Below are 24,478 nucleotides of genomic sequence, written 5' to 3'. Positions count from 1 at the left end.
AGTCTGGGCAGGATCAGACCTCTCCCTCTCAGTGACAGTAACTCTGCTCCTGTTGGGAATTGCACTTTGGAGCAGAGACTTTTTGCTGGTAATGCCTGTGTGTAATACAGATGCGGCCTGATGTCCCAGGCTGTGTTTGGTTTATGAATCCCGGTGTATGACTATGGGCTGACACCACCACGTACAGTATCCAGTTCCCCTCTCCTGTGTCTCTGTAGTTCCTGCACAGGAGTATAAGGCTCATTCAGTATGCAGCGGAGGGGCGTGGCCGGGCCGGGGCTCTCTGCGCGCTGCCATTGGCTGCGACGCGCGTCCTTCTCGCTTGTGGCTGGTGCGGATTGGGGAAAGCGCACGGTTACGCAAACCGCCCCTCGCTCACTTACACGGGGTAGGGCCGGAGGAGGGTGATCAATCTTCATCAGTCCGCATTTCCCATCACCTACACCGCCCGGCGTAAGACAGCTACTCTTCCGACAAGGTAAATGATTTATACCCTTTCCCTGGGCTGCCCTAATACACAGGCTGAGGCCTCCCCCCTTATACTACCCTCTGGCACAGGAACTAACTTTATTATTTTTGGGGAAAGGAGGAGGGTGAGCGCAGGAGCTGGTTCCTTTGGGAGCTCAGATCCCCCTGTGCAACACCTATCCCAGCCTGCACTGCTTACCAAGCATGCAAACTCCCTGCGAGATCCTAAAAGTAACTTTCCCCCTGTCCTGGGTCACAGAGAGGCCCATACCTGCACCCTGGGATCTGCAGCAAGCCCTTCCGGAATAAGGAGCCCTGATCCCTACCCCAATCCCTACCATAGTCTCAGCAGAAGTTGGCTTCCCCTCTGTCTCCCTGACCCTATCCAATATATATTCCTATGTTCCGTCTGATTTCCCTGTGTGTAGGATTAGCAATCTCTCACCTTATTTGATCTGTAGATTAGATGTTTGTTTTTAGTCTATCTCTCCTCCTCCTACCTGCCCGGGATTATACAACAGGGCAGGTCCACATGCCAAAATCATTTCTACACAGAGATCATCCTGGTTTTCCAGGTAACTTTAACAATCGCACAGAGGATCATCTTGGGGAATTTAATATATATATTTATACTAATACTCGTTCAGAAACAGTATAAATATATATATATATATATATATATATATATATATATATATATATATATATATATATATATATATATATATATATATACACACACACACACACACACACTTTGTAATGAACATGCTATATTTTGCTGCCATTGTGTGGATTGGAATCCACCTGGTTGGAATAAGTTATGTAAATAGGGTATTTGTATGGGATCTCCATTAATTAGTGCTGACTGGAGGGGGTGATAGAAGATACTCTTGGGCAGAAGAGAAATACCCGACATTAGCCTATCAATGGGAGCCATCTGCAAACTGTTTACGTTTAAAATAAATTACAGCTCCTTAAATCTCATGAATTTGTGCATATGCAGAACGAGGCGCTGCTTGTCACAGCCAGGATCAAGGTGCTCAAATATAATGTCCCCGTTTTTGTTGATTTGCTGCAGGGGAGTGAGAATGATAAATACACATCCAGGAGATGGGCCGCAGTGGCTGTCATCCATCCGCTGCAACTAGTCCCACTCTCCAGCCAAGGTGGTGGTGGCCAAGATGAGGAACAAACATCACCTCTGATGGGATGCAGTATTTGTCATTGAACTTTCTCCCTGCTGATAGGAAAAGTTATTTTATATATATATATATATATATATATATATATATATTGTGGTTGAACTTCTGCAGTCTAATCTGGACATTACACACCTCCTACCTCTATTGGGCATCTTTGTCTGTGCCCATGTTTATTTGCCCTTACCTCTAGTACTGGGGGGTGGACAGAGGGTGCAGATGACTGTTTTGATTGCGTTTCTGTTCTCATTAACACGCGATTATTTTTGTCGCAGCGATTCGCCAGATCTGACTTGGTGGAAACGGGCGAAAAGTTTGAAATCGCAGAAGTTCGCGGTGTGTGTGCCAGCCAGGACATAAGTGCCATTTGTGGATAATATCGGGGACCTTTTCCTAGCTGTTAGCATGATGTCATACCTCAAACAGCCCCCCTATGGCATGAATGGATTGGGGCTTACGGGTCCCGCAATGGATTTGCTGCATCCCTCTGTGGGTTACCCAGGTAAGATTCCTAAACTTCTACCAGGAGTCCGAGGCCGCAGTCTCCCCTCTGTATGTGGCTAACACCCAGTACTGACATGATGGGCTTCTGTCATCCAACCTTTGGCTAGTAAAATCTGGGAATGTGTTGTGTAACTGCGAGATGAAAGCGCCGCAAACTCATGAAAGCGCCGCAAATTCGCCCTTGTTGTGTAGGCGACGTTTCCGCATAGAACTGCGTCACCATCTCCCCCTATGCTCTGCTTGTTGGTGCCCACCTGTGACCCTTAAGTAAATCTAGAGAGATAGATTGTCCTGTTGGAGAAAGAGAACTGTATAAATATATTTATAATTATTATATTTTGTTTTTACATATTTTTTAATTGTTTTTTTTTTAATTGTTAATATCTAAAATAAACAATAAGATTCAATTCTCAACTCTTGTGCTAAATAATATCGCCTGTAGTTCTAAATTGTGTTGTCGGGAAGTTTGTCTTGTTGGTGGAATTAAAGTGAACAGAGGCAGGACTCCATTTTAGGAACTGTGCCTCTGTACTCATTGCCTGTAAAACTCCACAGAGGCCTAGTGCACTATCCAAGCCATGGTTGTAGACACCTCTGCAATCTCTCCTATATCGGATCGGAGCAACGACTAGATTACAGAAATCGCTCAAATGTCGGTTTCAAATGCTCTGCAAAAGTTTACAAGTTCCTGCGCAAAGGAGCGAATATAAGTGCGGATTGTGCGCAATTCTGGGCGCAGGACGTGCGCTTAGGCGTATGTACTGTAAATATAGATATATGTTCTGTACTTCATTAAAGTCTCGTTTGCAGTAGTCTGACTCCAGAAGTATTACAGTTGTAATTTTGTGTCTATGAAATCTGAATCTTCCACCTGAACAGTAACTGGCCCAGAAGTTATGTGTCCAGAATACTAATGTATACAAGTTACTGCTTGCAATCTGTCGCCTGCCTGTGTGGGCTTTATAGAAATCGGGATATATTCGTGTCAAATGGTAAATGAATGTTTGCTAATCGAATTATTATTATAAGTGAATTTAGTAGCGGTTATGTTGTCGCATTTGGGGGTCACTATTATTTGTGGCCAGGTGTCCAGAAAATGCGAATATTTCGTATTTAAAATCCGAGTTTTGTCCCAGGTGTGTACAGGACCTGGTGGGTGATGTGTGCTCCCTGGGATAAGGCCTGGTACATTGTATTCAGTAATGGGATTCATTTATTTCATGTATTTATTTCGTTTCAATAGTTTTTTCATTGAGTTTTGCATATAATAAGGAAATATATATATATATATATATATATATATATATATATATATATATATATTCAATAACAATTTGTCTTAACATGAAAAGACCTAGGTGGACCTACTATTCATGTATTTATTTATAGAACATATATATTTTATGTATCAATTCTGTATACTTAATAATTACTAGAAATAACTTTGGGAAACTCGCTAAACCCCCCCCCCCCCCCCCCCCCCAAATGACATCTAACCCGCTATTCTAATACCATTCAATTGCATTAATTCGCGATATTGACATAATATAACAAATTCCGAAACAATGTACAGTAGATTAATGCGGGGCGAATATATGCGGGAATGGTAGATATATATACCCGTGTATATATGATGGTACCAGTGTATCATACATGATGATGTAAATACCTTCTCCTGTGACCATGCAGCAGCAGGTATACTTGGCATGGGAGTACCGCCGTATGCACTAATAACACCGCTCTACTCTCTCACCAGCCACCCCGCGGAAGCAGCGCCGGGAGCGCACCACCTTCACCCGCTCCCAGCTGGACATCCTGGAAGCCTTGTTCGCCAAGACCCGGTACCCGGACATCTTCATGCGGGAGGAGGTGGCCCTGAAGATCAACCTGCCCGAGTCCCGCGTCCAGGTCCGCACAGCCGCAGAAAAACCGCATATTATTAATAATGATAAGAGATATATATATATATATATATATATATATATATATATATATATATATATATATATATATATATATATATATATATATATATATATATATATATATAAAAGTTCCTCTCATGTCCTGTACTTCCATGCTGTAGACACCCGTGGTAGCAGTAATAGTCAGTGGTACTATGCCCAGCGCCACCATTATATCCCATGGTCTAATAAAGGTCACTGACGCTTCTTTTGCGAATTCACCTTCTGAATTCTAGATGTAGAGCAGCCATATGGCAATAATGAGCCCAAGACAATTGCCACGAAGTGATGTTAGTGCTCTGAGGCTGTTGGAGGTGTTAATAAATAAATATATATATATATTTATAGATTTTATTATTATTTTTAAAGTCAGTTAAAATAATCCTATATTCTCTCTGGCCCCACTAATGGTTCAGTGTCACCTGGAAGCACAGTGCTGTAATATGTATCATACAGATATATTGGACATAGTGTACAGGTAGCAGTTGTACCCCTGTCTGTGCTGAGTGATCAGGCTGGGAGTGTGGTTTCTGTAGGTGTGGTGAGCACTGGCTACAGAAAGTCTGTGGGACATTGTGTTGTGTGGGTGTGTAGCCAGTGTGGTATATACTGTGTTGTGTGGGTGTGTAGCCAGTGTGGTATACTGTGTTGTGTGGGTGTGTAGCCAGTGTGGTATACTGTGTTGTGTGGGTGTGTAGCCTTTTTGCAGTGAAGTGATCACTGTGTGGGGTACTGTGGTGTGTGTGTGTGTGTGTGTGTGTGTGTGTGTGTGTGGTGATCACCGTGTAAGACACTCTAGTTTGGGGTGTGTAGGGTAATGCCATTTTGGGTTGTGCAGCCGTTGTTGGGTTTTGTAGGCATTACAGTGTGTGCCACTGCAGGTCACACATCAGACTTGTCACGGTGCAGTGTGTAGCTATTGTTCAGTGTATATTGCTGCCGTGTGGATGTGTCGTAGCCATTGTATAGTGCTGGGATAAGTGTTGCACAATGCAGGTCACACAGCCTGGTGTAGTACAGTAATCACTCTGTGGGACCTGGCTGTTATGTGGCGACTGCTCATGTACCCAGCTGGGGAACTACGCCATAATATTGGGCACTTCCTCTGCGCCACATTAGTTGTTAATTCTGTAACATTATCATAAACACTGGTCAGGGTGGCTGGTGCTGATCTTGTTCTTCTGAAATACAACGATGTGTGTCTGTGTATACAAAGTGCATATACACTGTGTGTGTGTGTGTGTGTGTGTGTGTGTGTGTGTGTGTGTGTGTGTGTGTGTAAAATAAATAAGTAAAAAAAAAATATAATATATATATATATATATATAAGTACTGTTGGGTTGAAGCTGATTGTCCTTTTTTTGTATCTCTCCTAACTGTAATAAGCACCCCCATATAATGAATGTATGGAGTCAGGTGTTATGTGAGGGGTGTAGCACCCCCTATAGGAGCATACAAGAGGAGGGCACTCATAACCCCCTAACTATCAGGCCCGCACCCTCCTATCTGGGATCCATGTAGAAGTTAGGAGGGAGTTGCAGGACCTTGGTACATGGGGTGTTGGTGGTGCTACCAGCTGGGACTGAGCGGGTTATATCGCACTGTACATACTGTCTGGTCTGTAGGTTGCCCTGTATGTACTAAGCAGTCAGGGAGGGTAAACTGGGATAATCTGAGTCTCATAGGCAGCTGGGATGATAATCTGAGTCTCAGGCAGTTTGGTAGCTGGAACCATGATGTCTACGTGTAACTATTACTGTAGTAAGGGAGTATGGTCTGTGCAATACAGTGCACTATATGCGCATTATACGTTCATTCTGCGTCTGTTCTAATATTACAATAATGACTATTCGCAAAAAAGTGTTCTGTCCCTATCCGCTAATACATGGTGCAAGTAACCAGCAGCACTGATACCACCAGGGGAAGGTTATTCTGCAGGGGAAGATGAGTGAGGGGCCACAATATAATTATTATTATAATCTGCTGTTTCATATCTTGTGACGATGTGTGTGTGTGTGTGTGTGTGTGTGTGTTTGTGTATAGTGTGAGGACAAGGAACGTTTCTCGCAGGGGAAATAATATATTTACACAACACATTCAAAGTTATTTTGTATTTAAATGATATTTGTATGTCTGCCACTGGCACAGACATCTAATTCTACCTTCTAATGATCTATAATTATGCATGCTCTTTATAATTAATTCTATGACTCTTTCTATTAATATACATTTATTATAATCATGTGAACAACCCTTCTCCCTCTTTCTATAATTTGTATCTTTCCTCCTGAGCGGTGTTCTCCGTGTAATATATAATGTATGTATATATAATATAACAGCGTCTGTAACAGTGTGTATGTATGTATGTATATATAACAGCGTCTGTAACTGTGTGTGTGTGTGTGTGTGTGTGTGTGTGTGTGTATATATATATATATATATATATATATATATATATATGCAGTGCACTGCTTTGTACAGTGTATATATTATAGTGATGGTAGTGTACTGCATTATACACGGTATATGTATACACAGTAGTGTGTGTATGTATAATTTAGCAGTGCACTGCTTTCTTTGTAGCTATATAATGAGTAGTGATGGCAGTGCACTGCATTGTACACAGGTTATATAATATAATTTGAGCAGTGATGGCAGCGCACTGCATTGTATATAATATGAGCAGTGATGGCAGCGCACTGCATTGTATATAATATGAGTAGTGATGGCAGCGCACTGCATTGTAAATAATATAATATGAGCAGTGATGGCAGCGCACTCCATTGTATATAATATAATATGAGCAGTGATGGCAGTGCTCTGCATTGTTTATATTAGATTATATACAGTGATGGCAGTGCATGGCATAGTATATAATATAATAAAATAATATAAGCAGTGATGGCAGTGTATATATGATGACTGACCCCTCTCTCCCTCTCCCCGGCTGCAGGTCTGGTTTAAGAACCGTCGGGCGAAGTGCAGGCAGCAGCAGCAGCAACAACAGCAGCAGAGCGGCGGGGGCGGCGCCGCCGGGGGGAAGAGCCGGCCGGCCAAGAAGAAGTGCAGCCCCCCACGGGAGAGCTCGGGCTCGGAGAGCAGCGGCCAATTCACCCCGCCCGCCGCCGTGTCCAGCTCCGGCTCCTCCTCCTCCAGCTCCTCGTCCAGCTCCAGCTCCTCCGGGAACCCCGGCCTGGGCGCCCCGCTGTCCGGCAGCGCCCCCTCCGCCTCCTCCATCTGGAGTCCGGCCTCCATCTCCCCGGGCACCGCCCCGGCCTCTGGCGGGGGAGACCCCCTGGGCCCTAGCAGCGGCTCCTGCATGCAGCGCTCCGGCTCCTCCTCTGCGGCCGCCTCCTACCCCATGTCCTATGGCCAGGCCGCCGGCTACAGCCAGGGCTACCCGGCCCCTTCCTCCTCCTACTTCGGGGGAGTGGACTGTGGCTCATACCTGGCCCCAATGCATTCCCACCACCACCCCCACCAGCTCAGCCCCATGGCCCCCTCCTCCATGTCCAGCCACCACCACCACCATCACCACCTGGGCCAGAGCTCCAGCCACCACCACCACCAGGGCTATGCCGCCACTGCGCTACCCTTCAACTCCTCCGACTGCCTGGACTACAAGGACCAGGCTGCCGCTGCCTCTTCCTGGAAACTCAACTTCAACTCCTCCGACTGTCTGGACTACAAGGACCAGGCCTCCTGGAGGTTCCAGGTGCTGTGATTCCAGCAGAGCCACCAGAAACTTGTGCCTGGACCCCTCCACCCTGCTCTGCTCAGCCATGTCCCTTATTTATTGCTCCTGAGCCTGGGATCTGGACTGTACCCTCCGGCCCTTCCACTGAGATGCTCTGACTGGTGTCCCAACCCAAAGCTCCTTCCTCAGTGTATAGAGATGGGGGAGCACAACCCCCTCCCCCATCTATTGCCCACCTGTACAGATGATTTTTTTTCTCCCCCCCAAACTATATGATCTAGGACTTCTAGCCTCTGGCTGCTGGGGGCAGCTGGAATGTGTACATATTAGGTCCGTTTTTAGGACCCATTTTAATTTTTAGTTAATTATAATTATTTTGAGTTTAATATTTCCTAACACCCCCACCCCCTTCTTCAGAGAAACCAAAATATTGAATATTGATATTTGGGGGTTTATGGATACATTCACTCCACAGCCACAGAGAGATATATATGTATATTTTACAGGAGGATCTACATAGGTTCCTAAAATAATAATAAAATAGTAACTATAATGGGAAAATATGTATATCTGGTTTATCACACTTTCCTCACCAATGTGGCCACCCCTTGTAGTGGGGGTCTCTTCTTTTGTCACTCACAGATTATTGTACCTGTCACCAGGACAGCCTAGGTTTTTTGAGGCATGAAGCAGTTGTGCCTCAGTGACGTCACCAGTGCCCAGTGAATTGGCAGGCTACATTCCCATGAATATTGACCATGGCCCCTGCCTTGGTTGGGCGTTGTATGTCGGTTACAGCAGCATTCTAGGTCCACGGCAGACGGTCAGTCTGTTTGTATGTACCACGCATCATATGTAGTGTCGCCCCTCTGTATGTTCTGTCACGATACGATCTGAGAGATCGCCTCCACCCAGCACTTTGCATTTGTGTCACTGAAGATTCGGATCCGTTTGTCCCTGTGTAGGTGGAAAAAAAAACAATACGAAAAAAAACAAATGTTTGTAAATTTGCTGACATGGTATTTCACACTCACTCCCAGTGTAAGGGGCCCGCATACCCCCACCCCTACCCCTTTCCCATAATAAAAATCAAACTAATGGATATGTGGTGTCTGTGTCGTTTTCTACTTGTGCCATGTAGTATCAATATGTTACTTATGTAATATTCCATATTGTTACCATGTAACCCTTTACCTAGTCTCTAGGAAAACTTCTGTATGTCCAGCAACACAACTCACATTGGCTGTGTGTGTGTGTGTGTGTGTGTATGTATGTATGTATGTATGTATGTATATATATTGGCTGTGTGTGTGTGTGTGTGTATATATATGTGTATGTATGTGTATGTGTGTGTATGTATATATATATATATATATATATATATATATATATATTCTTTCCATGCACAGCAGCTGCATAACACCTTATACCCTACACCCCATGTGACATATGGAACCACTTCTACACCTTCCACATCATTATGCAGCTATGTCTTCTTCATTTTTAATTAGAAGTTAATTGTATCCAAAAATTAAATGTGTCACTCATAATGCTAATGTGGATAATTGGTATTACAGAAGGCTTTTATTTATTTATTTGTTACATTTTATTTTTGTTTTATTGCTCTCCAGATAACTATTAACCGGGTTCGTTATATGAATGCGTAATAATTGTGGCTTTATGTCGTATCCATGTTCTGGGGCCCTAGAGGAATGCGTACAGTATGTGTATGTATGGGGGATGGAGCCCTGGAATCAGCGTGGCATGCGCATTAGCCAGCAACGTGGAGTAAGGACACACAGTCCTATCAACAAGTCCCACCTTGTTCTGCTTCATTTATAGGATTAATAGGGAATATTTGCTTGTAATTAGATTTGCTGGGTATTGGTGTTGTGTAGCCTAACACCCTCTCAGGCTCCTCTCCCGTCCCCACCTTTATCTCATTGTGCTTTCTATAATCTCTGCTGAATCCAATTTGCTGTAAAGCAATAACTTCATATTTAATAAAACAACTAAACCGATAACAAAAATTTCTTTATATTTTATTAGTTCCAACTTAAAAAAATATATATATTTATTGATTATTATTATTATGTGATGATGATGATATTTGAGTGTGTCTCCCTGTTAGATGAGAAGCTGCAGCAGTCACTTCCCTGCTCATGTATTGTGCAGTAATAGGACCCCCATCCCAGATCAGTGTGAATGGGTGTGAGATGCCTGTATAAAGGGTTATCACTGTGCAAGCAGGCATCAGTGAATGGGTTAATAAAGCATACTGTCGTTCCCCGCCCTGATTGGCTGCTGGAGTACAGTCATGCTACAACAACATTGGGTATGGCCAGTTCCTGTACCACAGCCAGCTGCTGCTCAGCCAGTATAGGGAGATCCAGATCTGGCATCCAGTCTGACAGCTCAGGAGGAAAGGGGACATATATATATATATATATATATATATAATGTCCTGGGCACAGGTGCAGGGTGGGGGAAGGGGCAGGTGCCCGGGCTCCTAACTTCAGTCCAGTCCTTGTGGCTCAGGCTGTCACCCAGTCAGATGCCAGGGAGCAGCCAGATGATGAGGGTCAGGGAGCAGCAGCAGTAATAAGCGGGGGCAGGTAGGGGGTGCAGGATTCAGGCCCCCCTTTATGTGCTCTTCTTAGATGTGCTCGGGTTCATGGGGTGATTTTTCCCTTCCAGGCAGAGAGCCACCTGCCAGCCCCTCCGGAGCCCAGCAACAAGCAGCAGGGGCAGAAGTCTAATCACCGTGTCTTATAATTACACACAGCCCTGCAACACACAAATGCCAGGCTCTATGGCAAACTGCAGCGCAGCCAACCCGTCCTCATCTGCTTTGTAATCACACAGGACAGGCAGGACCGCATCCACGTGCAATGTGTGTGTGTGCAATACATCACCCCACACAAATATATATGTGTGTGTGTGTGTGTGTGTGTGTGTGTGCAATACATCACCCACACAAATATATATGGATGTGTGTGTGTGCAATACATCACACCACACAAATATATATATGTGTGTGTAATACATCATTCCACACATATACAGTACAGTATGTGTGTGTGTGCAATACATCACCCCACACAAATATGTGTGTGTGTGTGTAATACATCATCTCCACACAAATATATATATATATATATATATATATACCAAATATGTGCAATACACCATCCCTCACTACGCAGAGGTACACGTGTGTATGTATGTATGTATGTATGTATGTATGTATGTATGTATGTATGTATGTGTACATACAAGTCTATCTATCTATCTATCTATATAAATATATATATATATATATATATATATATATATATATATATACACACATCAAATTTGTGCACTACATCATCCCTCACTAGCCAGGGGTACACGTGTGTGTATGCTCGTGTACAGTACACACAAAATGTATGTGTGTGTGTGTATATATATTACCCAAACATGTGCAATACATCCCTGGATTTGTAGGGCATTAGCCAGAGGTACACGCGTATGTATGTATACACGCAAGTTGCTATATATATAGATATATATATATCTATATATATAGATATATATATCTCTATATATATATATAGAGATATATATATATATATCTATATATATATACTTGTTTACATACATACATACATACATACATGTAACTCTGGCTAGTACCCTACAGATGTAGGGATGATGTGTGTGTATAAACGAACTAAGTTGTAGGTGCATATATATGTATAAATATATATATACACGTGTATATATAAATTATTTTATATTTATATTTATAGGTACATACATATGCATATGTGTGTGTGTATATATATGTATATATATATATATATATATATATATATATATATATATATATATATATATATATCAAGCTCGGGATTTGGGATTCGTTGGCAATTGCAAAAACCTGTAAGAAAGAATAATAAGACACAAAATCACGTTTGATTTTGTTTTCTTCTTCTGGAAATATACTTATACAATATGGCTATAATATAATATCTTCTATAATATACTTATACAATATGGCTATAATATAATATCTTCTATAATATACTTATACAATATGGCTATAATATAATATCTACGAACTACATCGATAATCTGTAACTTTGTAGATGTCTGTGGTGTGTACACTGCCTTGTTGTCTCGTTAATTAGCTAAAGCGAACGATAAGATCGGACATCAGCTGAAATATTTGGTGAAGATTAATCTGGACATAAATATTATTGGAGTTTTAGTTGCTAGGCAGCAACTTTAAATGAAATCAATTTGACTAAACAATGCGATTCATAATTAACAATTAAAAGTACAAGTAGCGATTTATTTTTTATTTGAGTACTAATTATTAGATGAACATAATAGTGTCCCATTGGAAATTCACATTATACTTATAGAATTGATTCGTGGTATATTTGTGTAACTAATATAGTTACTTTCTGTATGCCTAATGTTTTCTCGTTATAGCAACAGGTAACCTTGGAAGTAATATATTATACACATTATATATTATACACATTATATATTATACACATTATATATTATACACATAACTTTAGACATATATTAAACGCACAAAAAAAACCCGCACCCTCTATATACAATGTTTGGGATGAAAATCATATATCGTATGTACTTATACAAACTGTTACAAAACAATGTTTCGGTGACTTCTGTAAATACTAAAATACATTTCAGAGATGACTAGTCTGGCGATACAATTATATACAGCACACACATGTATATAGGGGGTGCCCTCCAACTCGCATATACTGTACATACTGTATAGTGTACTCGCACATTAATAGGAAACATACTTATATTTATGTTATCGCATCGGATCACAAGATCGCACACGGGTTGGCACGATTCGGTAGATTAAAGTCACTCTACGACGATTAAGAACAATCATTAGTTCGGAATAAATTGTATTCTTTTTAGGGGCCCATTTATCACAGAGGGAATGTCTTTATAACTGCGATAAACGTCAGTCCCCTAAAATCCTATCGCTAGAAAAAAGCGACATTAATAAATTAGGAGTCGAACATATTTTTTTAGCAGAATAATTATTCTGTTTTTCCCCTCTTAATATAGTAGGCAGAACTGTCAGCTATACTGTATGTCTCGGTGTAGTGTATAATATGTAATATCTGTATCTTCTCTCCTTCTGTTCTTCTAACTTTTTCCTTTCTCTCTGCCGATATTTAATCCAGTAATTTTCTTTCTGTCCCTAATGTCTCACTCACTCACTCACTCACTCACTCACTCACTCACTCACTCACTCGCTCTCACTCACTCACTCTTTATCCCACTCCCTATCTCTCTCTGTAATCCCTCTCTCCCTGCTGATCTCATACATCTGTACCCCACTCTCCCACTCTTTATCCTGTAATTTCTCAACTCTCTCTATTCACTCCTAATGTCGCTCTGTAATCTGGGATTTATCTCTCTCTCTCTCTCATAGCAAACAATCACAGAACTATTATCTACACTCATGCCGGCTACTTGTGCAAGCAGAGGAATATACAAGTACAGTGTACATGGCAGGGTCACAGTATAATATAGTGTATACCAGTGTCTGCCCCACCTCACTGCACATCACTGGTGTGTATACTGTGCCATGAGCACCTCCTCCTGCTATGCTGTGACATAGTTCTGTACTGTCAGTACTATGACCGGCAGATGTGTCATCTTTCAATAGCAACATGTTTACCAGGCAGCGTCCTCCCGCGGTGCTTCCCTTTGTCTGACAGATTACTAATCATGCCAGGTATTTGTGTTTGAGGTTTAGATTAATGGCTCTCATCAGCACTGAGCACTCAGAGATACAGCAGTCCTTCTATTAGGGCCACAGGAAGGCTGCCAATCTGAGAGGGACTCTTTTAGGGAATCCTAGAGGGTCTGTCTGTCTGTCTGTCTATCTATCTATCCATATATATGTCAATATCTCTCTTAATCAATCAATCAATCAATCTGTAATAGATACACATCTATCTATCTATCTATCTATCTATCTATCTATCTATCTATCTATGTCACTATCTCTCAATCAATCAATCAATCTGTAATAGATACACATCTATCTATCTATGTCAATATCTCTCTTCATCAATCAATCAATCAATCAATCAATCAATCTGTAATAGATACACATTTATCTATCTATCTATCTATGTCAATATCTCTCTTCATCAATCAATCAATCAATCTGTAATAGATACACATTTATTTATCTATCTATCTATCTATCTATCTATCTATCTATCTATCTATGTCAATATCTCTCTTCATCAATCAATCAATCAATCTGTAATAGATACACCACATCTATCTATCTATCTATCTATCTATCTATCTATCTATGTCAATATCTCTCTATCAATCTATCAATCTGTAATAGATACACATTTATCTATCTATCTATCTATCCATATATATGTCAATATCTCTCTTTATCAATCAATCAATCAATCAATCAATCTGTAATAGATACACATCTATCTATCTATCTATCTATCTATCTATCTATCTATCTATCTATCTATCTATCAATCTATGTCATTATCTCTCTATCAATCAATCAATCAATCAATCAATCTGTAATAGATACACATTTATCTATCTATCTATCTATCTATCTATCTATCTATCTATCTATCTATCTATCTATCTATATATGTCAATATCTCTCTTTATCAATCAATCTGTAATAGATACACATCTATCTATCTATCTATCTATCTATCTGTAATAGATACACCACATCTATCTCTCTATCTCTTGTACATACATTACACTTGGGTGTGTGTCCGCACTCTGATATATGCGCATATCAGAGCGAGACCTCACAACCAATATCGGAATATCTATCTTATAATCTGGCTCCTGTTGGGATGATATAGTCCTATGTGCAGTCATGCTGAGAGGCCGATGTTTGTTTGATAGCTTTGTAAACACATTGCAATTATAATAGTAAAATTGGTTAGACTATATAGACTGGGCTTGTTACCAGTAAAAGTGGAGAACAAAGAGGGCTGGTGCCTCACAGAGGTGCTAGGCTGTGCCAAGCACTATAAATGGTGGAGTGGACATTAACAAACTAACTAGTAAATACCCACTGTGTATACAGATGGAGGCCTCTCAGCCAGCACTGGGAATCGGTAGATTCCCTTAGCCGGTGCAGGCTGGCGAAGAGGCGCTCCCTCTGACGGGGACGTGCGAGCATCTCACACGCTCGTGTGTCCCTGTCAACATGGCAGCGGGGCGCGCTTTCCCTGCCTGTCTCCTCTTCAGGGAGACAGGCAGGGATCGAGGGCCATGAGCAGCTTCTTGTGCTCACAGGCAGGGCCGGCGCTACTCACTCAGCAGCTCCTGCAAAGCAGGGAGGTGCCATGCTGAAAAGGCGCTGTCTCCCTCCCTGCTCTGCTAAAGCTGCCTCAGCCCTCACTGTCACTGCCTCCTGCACGCCACTCGCAGCACCTGTCTGAAAGCGGGCGGTCGGCAGTATAAAGATTTGCTCCCTGCACCGTGAGTGCACACAGCCTGCACGCCACCCGTAGTGCCTGTCTGACATCGGGCGGCAGTATGGAGAGGCTGAGCAGCTCCCTGCACCTCGCACACACTGTCCTCCTCCTGCGACCTGCCCCCTCTTCCTCACAGACACTTGCGCTGAGGCATGTAGTGCTGTCTGTGAATGCCTAGATGACATGTCCTGTCCGGATCCACCCCCTACCCATTGCTCCCTGCGCCTGTCAATGAAATGAAGAACAGGCAGCAGCGCCACCTCCCCTTCCTTCCCTCTTCTCAGTGTGCTGTGCCAGTGCCACTGCCAGTCCTCAACACTCCACCCCCTCTATCTCCTCCCTTTTTCTTCCATCTCCACCTTCTCTCCCCTCCTTTCCCCCTCAGTCACGAGAGGGGTGTAATGGCGTCCTCAGCATCCTGCCTACGCAGATAGAAGAGGAGGGACTGCACAAAAGTTAAACAGCAAAAGAACAGTGAGTATTTTGTTATACATGTTTATAAATTTTTTTTAATAATTGTAGATTTTTTAATATTAATTTACACACTTTTTAAATAATGGGCTGGCTTATGTGCCTAAATGTGGCCATACACACTGCAATAGCAGTGTGCGATGCGATGTGCGCTCCTGCAAGCATTGCATCCCACAGTACAAAAAGTATGTGCTGCACATACTTTTTGTACTGCTTTCGGATGGCATTGCACACACATTGCATGCATTCCGTACAATGTGATGCAATCTATCCCATAACGTATGCGATTCTCGAAGCGTGTATGGGCACCTTTAGTGCCTGCAACATTTTACGGACACAGCACTGAGATAGTGTATGCATACATGTACATGCACCCGAGATCCTCCATAGGATCGCATGTTGCATATGCTCCCACAATCGGGCTGCAGCTTGTTGCAATGGCAATGTGAAAGGGCGCAAAATGTATGGTTCGCAGGAGGGCGCCGGACACCCTAGCACCGGCCCTGTTCACAGGCACATTTATTGTTTAGTGTAGTGTTTACCTGTGTAGCCAAACCTGTGCTCTCATCCATCTGCATGGTCCTTAGGCTAAGCAACTCTATGGTATCATAGTTGGACATTACAGTTACCCTCTACAGCAGTGGTTCTCAAACTCTGTCCTCTGGACTCCACACAGTTCATGTTTCCCAGGTCACCCGGCAGGTGCACTCAGTACTCACTGACACAATGTAAAAGATCCACAGGTGGAGATAATTATTTCACTTGTGATTATGTGAGGAGACCTGCAAAACATGCACTGTGTGGGGTCCTGAGGACCGAGTTTGAGAACCTGTGCTCTACAGCAGTGATTCCCAACTCAGTCTTTCAGGCACCCTAAACCTCCAGGTTTTAAGAATATCCATGGCTAAACACAGATGGGTAATCAAATTGAATGAGGTTCTAATGAAGTCACAGGTCATTAAGCATGGTTGTCCTTAAGGCATGGACCATTAGGGTGCCTTGAGGACTGAGGGGGCAGATTTATTAGTCCTGGTGAAGTGATAAAGTGGCCTGTGATAAATCCAGCATGTAACTTGGCATTTAGGAGCTGCTTGGCTGTTGCATTATCTCCTTCCGTTTTTATCATTACACCAGGCTTAATAAATATTCCCCTGAGTTTGGGAACCTATGCTCTACCATCAACAGATTATATAGTGTCAGCAATAGACAAAAATACAGTTATCATTTATCTTATGTGACTTGTCAAAGTATGACAGCCTGTACATGTGTATTCCTTAGTATTGTCATTAGTCTTTGATAAGGTGGAATGTAATCTAAGGACACTTAATACCTGTGGCAGGGAATAAAGTAAGCACCACATAGCAAACACCACAGAGCAAGTCCACATGTGTGTGATCTTTATTGACCATTTAGTTATCTGATAACTAGAGACAGGATTATATGCAACATAAAAAGCTTGAAATATGCATGCAAATATGCATAAAAAATACTTAAAATATGCATGAAAAGTGTTAAAATATGCTAAATTAAATAATAAAAAAGTACTTTTTAACTTATTTATTTAAAAATCTGCATACAATTAGTTGCAAATAAACCTCAAAAATAGGCCCACAGCATCTGCAGATGTCTAGTGCTGTACACAGGATTTTTTTTCTTCCTGGCTGCTACAGCATACTGCAGCATCCTAGGCTCTTCTGGGATCAACTACATGGACCCTCATCTCCAGCGCTGATGGATCAAATGTCAGCATAGCGTGTGAGGGCAGCGCAGTGGAAGGCTTCCTCCCTGCGCCGCATACTCACTGTGACATGGCATTTCCTCCGTGCCGCGTGATGTCACAACCCTTCTGCCTGCCTCCTCTGCTGCAGAAGTCTGTCTCTTGGTGTAAAGTCCCAGGCCAGGGGCAGGCAAAGGTTCAGGAGCTTCGTAATGGCATCTGCTCCGACTGACTTTTATCCACATGGATTGGCAGCCTAGAGCAGTGTCAGACATAGCGTATATCCAAGGTTCCCCACACTGCGCACTTATTGCCCCAGTCTGCACACTCTACCACTACTTGGCCAGCAGCAGCAGGGAAAGCAGCGCTGGTGGAAAGGTGGCGGGGCCTAAAATATGCACCATCACTAGATTATAGGTAAAATATGCAATAACCAGTGAGAATGGGCAAAATATGCAAATGCATATGCAAATATGCAAATGCATATAATCCTGTCTCTACTGATAACAGTTGTTTATATATAATTATGTTACTCAGCCCTCTGCAGAGAATAGCTAATCATTAGTAACATAATTATATATAAACAACTGTTATCAGATAAATAAATGGCCAATAAAGATTACACACATGTGGACTTGCTCTGTTTAGTATATACCTGGTTATAGGTACCCCAATGTATGTGTTATCATATATATATATATATATATATATATATATATATATATATATATATATATATGTCTAGTGTCTGTGCGGCACCGAAACACTGCCATCTGTTGGCAGCAAGTGAAACTACATCTACTGACTTTGGAAGCATTTGCTTCAAGCGGGCTTACACTGCCATCTTTTGGCAGCAAGTGAAACTACATCTACTAGCTTTCGAAGCATTTGCTTCGAGCAGGTTTACTAGTGTCTAATATGTATGTTAACTGTAATTCATGCTAGTACCAGATCCACTTTTCCTGGGGGTTTTTAATTAGGGAAGTGTTCCTTAAGCTAGGTACACACCTACAGAGTTATTGTCCAATCCATCTGGAGAGAACAAAAATCTGGTAATGTGTGGGAGCATATGAGAATTGAACATTTGCTCCCAAACACTGGAAATCAAACAATAGGATTAAGATAAATTGGTTGAATCCATTTAATAAAAAAAAATTATCTGAACAATTATTTGTATCCATTTTCCAGCATCTGGAAGCAAATTGTTGATTGTATTTTGCTCCCATACATTAGCAGACTTTTGTTCTCACCAGACAGATTGGACAGATAAATCTAAAGGTGTGTACCCAGCTTACCATTTGCAGACTGTGGGCCAAATGTAATAGGATGTGAGAATCAAAAAGTGAGAGATTTGGGGATAGTTTTCCCATTTATTTAAAGCGGCAATTTTGGACACGGAAAATCAGGTTGATTTTGCCATCGCACTGATTGCCGCTTTTAAAAAATCGGAAGACTCTCCCAAAATGTCTCACTTTATGATTCTCACACCCTATTACATATATGGAAATGGGCACTATGAATGGAAAGACCTTGATCGGTTATACGATGTATTGGTAGCGAGTGAAACTACGGGTGACATTTAATAGGATGCGGTTTTTCGTCACTTTCAGAAATTGAACATTATATCACATTTGAAAATTGCATTTTTTGCTGCGAATTCGCATAATTAGTGATATGTGAATTCCAGCCAAAAATGTGCAATAAAGTGCGATTTTTAGTCATGAAAATGTGCTATTTCTAGTCAAGAAAATGTGCAAATTTGAGGACATGTGCGATTTTGTGTTAAAAAAAGAAGAAAAAAATGGCGTCGGTACCCCCTCCTGAGCATAAACCAGCCCCGGGCTCATTGTGCCGGACCTGGTCCCAAAAAATACAGGGGACAAAAAGCATAGTGGTCCCCCGTATTACTGAAACCAGCCTCGGACTCTTGGAACAGTCCTGTTTCCAAAAATATGGGGTACAAAAAAACTGTGGGTCCCCCTTATTGTGGAACCAGCAGCCCGCGGTGTCATGCCACAGCCGGGGGACACTTATTACATAAGGTCACCTGGCCGTATCATGCTCACCGTGGCTGATCAGCCCCAGACGGGGTACCTGGGGGAGCAGGGATCCCCCAATAAAGAGATCCCCCCAGGCTTCACCCATCCATGGCTGAAGCCCAGGGCTGTCACCTGCGTTCGTGGGCTGTGGACGCAGGTTAAATCATCCCCCTTGGACTTGTAGTCCATGTGTAAAAAGAATGTTAAAAAGAAAACACACACAGAGAAAAGTAAAAGTTTATTAAACGCACCTTAATTTTACACCTATACTTACAACACCAGACTCCAGCGCTGACTCTCTCCTCTCACCTGCAGCAGCTCACCCCACAATGACTCACCCCGTGGGGTGAGCCGGCTGCCTCCGATGTACTGACAGCAGAAGATCACGCTGTCAGAGTGCTACAGAAGCACTCAGCCCTAATTGGCTGTAGGTGTCTCCATGGAGATGCCTACAGCCAATCAGGGCTGAGTGCATCTAAAGCAGTAAAAGCGCGATCCTCCGAGGTCAGTACATTGGAGAGAGTCGGCTCAGGAGTGAGCTGCTGCAGGTGAGAGGAGAGGTTCAGCGCAAAATATTGCCATCCTTTCACATCCTATTAAATGTCACCCTACATCTCTTGCTCTCTCACACATGCACAAACACAGAGGCAACCACAAGGTAGAAGAATAGATTTAAAAGCATTTGCTTGATGCTTTTGCTTGAGGTTTACTAGTGTGTATGTATGTATGTGTATATATATATATATATATATATATATATATATATATATATACAAAGAAAATATAAGTGCGCAAAAACAAAACCTTTTAGACCATGGAATAAGTGTGATTATGCACACACAACGGGAAATAGTCCGTCCCAAGCAATTTCAAAATGCACTCTGGGTCTTTTCAGTTAGCCCGGCAGCTCCAAGTCACCTGAATTCACAGGTGTAGAATTTCTAGGATAAATCAGAGCGCTCCATAGTGCAATAAAATAAAGACATTTATTTATAAGAAACAATTTTTATCTTGCATAAAATCAGGCCGTTATCACGTACCACAATAGGCGGTTCGACAACCGCTAGACAACAGCATACACAGTGGTTAAGTCATAGACACTAAACAGTCGGAGCGGTTACACTCATAGACGCTTCACTTGCATCGTATGGACAAGGACTCCAACGCCAGGCCACGCCCCAACGCGTTTCGTAGTCACATACTTCGTCAGTATATAATAAAACACATTAGCTGTTCAGCTAAGCCTCAGAACATTTCTCTCCGTTTCCCTTTGCTGTCCTCTTTTCAAATAAAAGCTCTTTACAAATGTTTTTTTTTTTAAAAGGATGACTTTTTAAAGAATTGACTCTTAAAAATGCCTGTTTTAAATGATCCTAATAAGTGAGTACTAACAGTGTTGCTGAGCATGAGAACCCCATAAATCGGATGGGCCCAATAGTGACCCCATTTATAACCAACCACCCCGGGACTTAGCCTGAAGTAAAATATTTACCCAACCCTGGGGACACCCTGTGTAGGACATACATAAAGAAAGGACATTTTCCTCTCCCTCAGATTGGCCCGACTGTAAACAGTCAGCTTGTGGTCATCACACATATGTCGGTCCCGAGTGCTGGTCCTTAATTAGCCGCCTGTTAATGTCCCCACACACCAGGTAACACGCAACCCCCACACTGAGCACATACACCATATGTCCACATGTAATCACTTTATAATGCTTCACGCAACATGGCTCAGCACACTATAATTGTCTCACAACCTATACAATGCAACGTAAATCTCACTGTATGTTTTGTACACACAGGGAGTGAGACGATCAGCGACCAATCACCAGCCGCCGGGACAAATACACCCACATCTGAGGGTAGCCTAGACTACCACTCGGCTTGCATTCCAAGAGCACTTTGCAGATAGGAAGCTCATGGACTTCCTGCCCACGTGACCCCGGAAATCAGATCAGCCGGCGGCGGGTGTACGGCATGCTACGGACACGCTCCCTCATCTCCTTTATAAGGTAAGCACTGTTCACTTTATTCTCTGTTATCACCCACACGCCTTGACAAAAGGGGACCACCCCCGAAACGTTGGCTTTTGCTTTGCTTTGAAATACAGCACGTTTGTTTTAAAGACCCTGGAGTGCCATCCTTTTTTCCATCATATATATATATATCTCTTATATATTTGGCTACATCTGTCACTCAAAGTGTGTCTGGAGCTGTAACGCTGGGTTGTGGACTTCCATCTTAATTTATGATTGTCATCACCTGTTTTAAACAGGGTAATTGATAAGAAAGGTGTTTAAGCACAGGTGATGGTAATCCATAAATTAAGAAGAATGTCCAGAAACAGAGCAATGTGTCCCTCCTGGAGAGGGTCATGTTGGGAGGTATGCACCTCCCTCCCTCCCTCCCTCCCCCCCCATTCACGGCATCCCCACGATTAAATGGCACATGCAAAACACTGACATGGCTATGGTCGACAATGAAAAAGGTTGACAAGATTTATTTTTCACTTTTTCAATGTTTTCATATTCATTCTCATGTGTCGACATGGTCACCAATGAAGTGCCACACTTATGTCAACATTTACATGTGTTGACCTTTCTGTGTTGATTTTTTCTTGTAGCAATTCGCGGCACCCCCCGCGACCCCCCTCCCGCGATTTGCAGCACACCCCCCGCAATTCGCGGCACCCCCGGTGACTCCCGCGATTCGCGGCCCCACCCCGTGACACCTTCCCTCCTGCGATTCGCGCCACCCCGCGACCCCCCCTCCCACGATTCGCGCCAACCCCCCGGGCCCCCCTCCCGCGGTTCACGGTGCCCCCCACGACCCCCCCTACCGCGATTCCCCACCCCTGACCCCCCCTCCTGTCATTGCGGCAACCCCCCGCCCCCGCGACCCACCCTCCCACGATTCACTGCAACCCCCCGCGCCCCCTCCTCCCACAATTCGCGGCACCCCCCCCCCCCGCGACCCCCCCTCCCGCAATTCACGGCATCCACCCACGACCCCTCCTCCCGTGATTCGCGGACACTCCTCACCTCCTCCCTCCCCCCCACCCCCGCGCGCGATTCACGGCAACCCCAGGATTAAATGGCACATGCAAAACACTGGCACGGCTATGGTCGACAATGAAAAAGGTTGCCATGAGTTTTTGAAGATTTATTTTTCTTTTTTTTAATGTTTTCATATTCATTCTCATGTGTCGACATGGACACCGATGAAGTGCCACACTTATGTCAACATTTACATGTGTTGAACTTTCTGTGTTGATTTTTTCTTGTGGCAATTCGCGGCACCCCCGGTGACTCCCGCGATTCGCGGCCCCACCCCGTGACACCCCCCTCCTGCGATTGCGGCACCCCGCGACCCCCCCTCCCACGATTCGCGCCAACCCCCCGGGCCCCCCCTCCCGCTGTTCACGGTGCCCCCCACGACCCCCCTACCGCAATTCCCCACCCCTGACCCCCCCTCCTGTCATTGCGGCAACCCCCCGCCCCCGCGACCCACCCTCCCGCGATTCACTGCAACCCCCCGCGCCCCTCCCACAATTCGCGGTTTCCCCCCACCCGCGACCCCCCCCTCCCGCAATTCACGGCATCCACCCACGGCAGCACCCCTAAGCCCCTCTTTAGTCCCCCGTATACTCACACACCCCTATCACTACCCAGCTTCCTGCTCTCCTGAACCGTAACTTCCACCACTGGGGAGTCGCTGACGCTGTTTTGCCCACATGCCCCTATCATGCCTCATAGCCCAGCCTCCTGCTCTCATGCACCCGAACTCCCACCCAGTAGGAGGAGACACTGACTAAGGGCCACCATCCTGTACTCCTGTACTGCCACGCTGGACCCTCACCCACTGGCAGAAGCTGCACAGTATCTCCCACCCTCCTCTTTAGTCCCCCTTATGCCCACACACCCCTATCACTACCCAGCCTCCTGTTTTCCTGTGTCGTGACCTCTGCCAGTGGGGAGCCGCTGACTCAGAAACACCCTACTATACTATTGCACACACACACCTAAACAACACGCACACACAGCCCCCCCCCCACACCCACAAATGTCACTGTACCATCCACACTATCAATGTACATCTTACTCTGTAACCGCTTTTTAATTAAACAAAACAAAACACACCCCCTTCCACATCATATGCTCTCTATTTAACACATTTCACCTATAACTCAAGTTGCAATACAGGCCATCTTTCATACAATTCTAACCATCTTTTTCATATACAAATGTTCACAAATTAAGGGGGCGCAGCCCCTTACGACGGTGTGAAGAGCGCCCGTAGGGCGCGATGAATCACCTAGTATATATATATATATATATATATATATATGGGTTTTGATTTCTCCTCATGTGGAATTCATGATCATATCAAATGGAATGAAATGTTTGCATTTCATACTGTTTTTATATTTTACTGGTTGTATTAAATGTGATATTTTCCAAACTGGTTGCATTAATTGTAATTACCATTCAGTGCTAGTTTGCTCAGTGGTGGCACACTTCTGGCACACTCTATTTACCATTGTATTATATCTATAGGTGTGAGAGTTTTCTTATTTATTTAAAGCAGCAATTTTGTACACAGAAAATCAGGTTGATTTTGCCATTGCAATGATTGCCGCTTTAAAAAAATCTGAAAACTCTCCCAAAATGTCTCACTTTCTGATCCACAGGTGGAGCTAATTACTTCACTTGTGATTCTATGAGGAGATCTGGAAAACTTTAACTGTTGGTATCTCACGAGGACTGGAGTTGGCTACCCCGGCCTTACAGTACCTGGACTGGTAAATCCCGTGGAGATAATATATTCTTAACAAGGTAAGTTTCATGACACCTCTAATGTCATACCAACTGGAGAG

The 24,478-nt window shown here is 43.4% G+C and overlaps 1 protein-coding gene across 1 annotated transcript; it reads left to right on the top strand.

Annotated features, from left to right (window-relative positions):
* Positions 1 to 325: 325 nt before the first annotated feature.
* On the top strand, positions 326 to 8,937 carry OTX1 (orthodenticle homeobox 1). The gene is made up of 4 exons (XM_083175793.1): positions 326 to 478; positions 1,946 to 2,172; positions 3,931 to 4,082; positions 7,092 to 8,937. The coding sequence occupies exons 2-4, from the start codon at positions 2,076 to 2,078 to the stop codon at positions 7,860 to 7,862; spliced, it is 1,020 nt and encodes a 339-aa protein (XP_083031919.1). The 5' UTR covers positions 326 to 478; positions 1,946 to 2,075; the 3' UTR covers positions 7,863 to 8,937.
* The last annotated feature ends 15,541 nt before the right edge of the window (positions 8,938 to 24,478 follow it).

The sequence above is a fragment of the Crinia signifera genome, chromosome 3, assembly GCF_055691185.1.
Source record: "Crinia signifera chromosome 3, ASM5569118v1, whole genome shotgun sequence".
NCBI classification, from domain to species: Eukaryota; Metazoa; Chordata; class Amphibia; order Anura; family Myobatrachidae; genus Crinia; species Crinia signifera.
This window is presented reverse-complemented; position numbering and strand designations above follow the sequence as displayed.

Bases quoted from the DNA above. Each gene is read 5' to 3' on its own strand.
- OTX1 (XM_083175793.1), top strand. From the start codon at position 2,076: ATGATGTCATACCTCAAACAGCCCCCCTATGGCATGAATGGATTGGGG. The intron at 2,173-3,930 runs GTAAGATTCCTA...CTCTCTCACCAG, and splicing joins TCCCTCTGTGGGTTACCCAG to CCACCCCGCGGAAGCAGCGC. The intron at 4,083-7,091 runs GTCCGCACAGCC...CCCCGGCTGCAG, and splicing joins TGCCCGAGTCCCGCGTCCAG to GTCTGGTTTAAGAACCGTCG.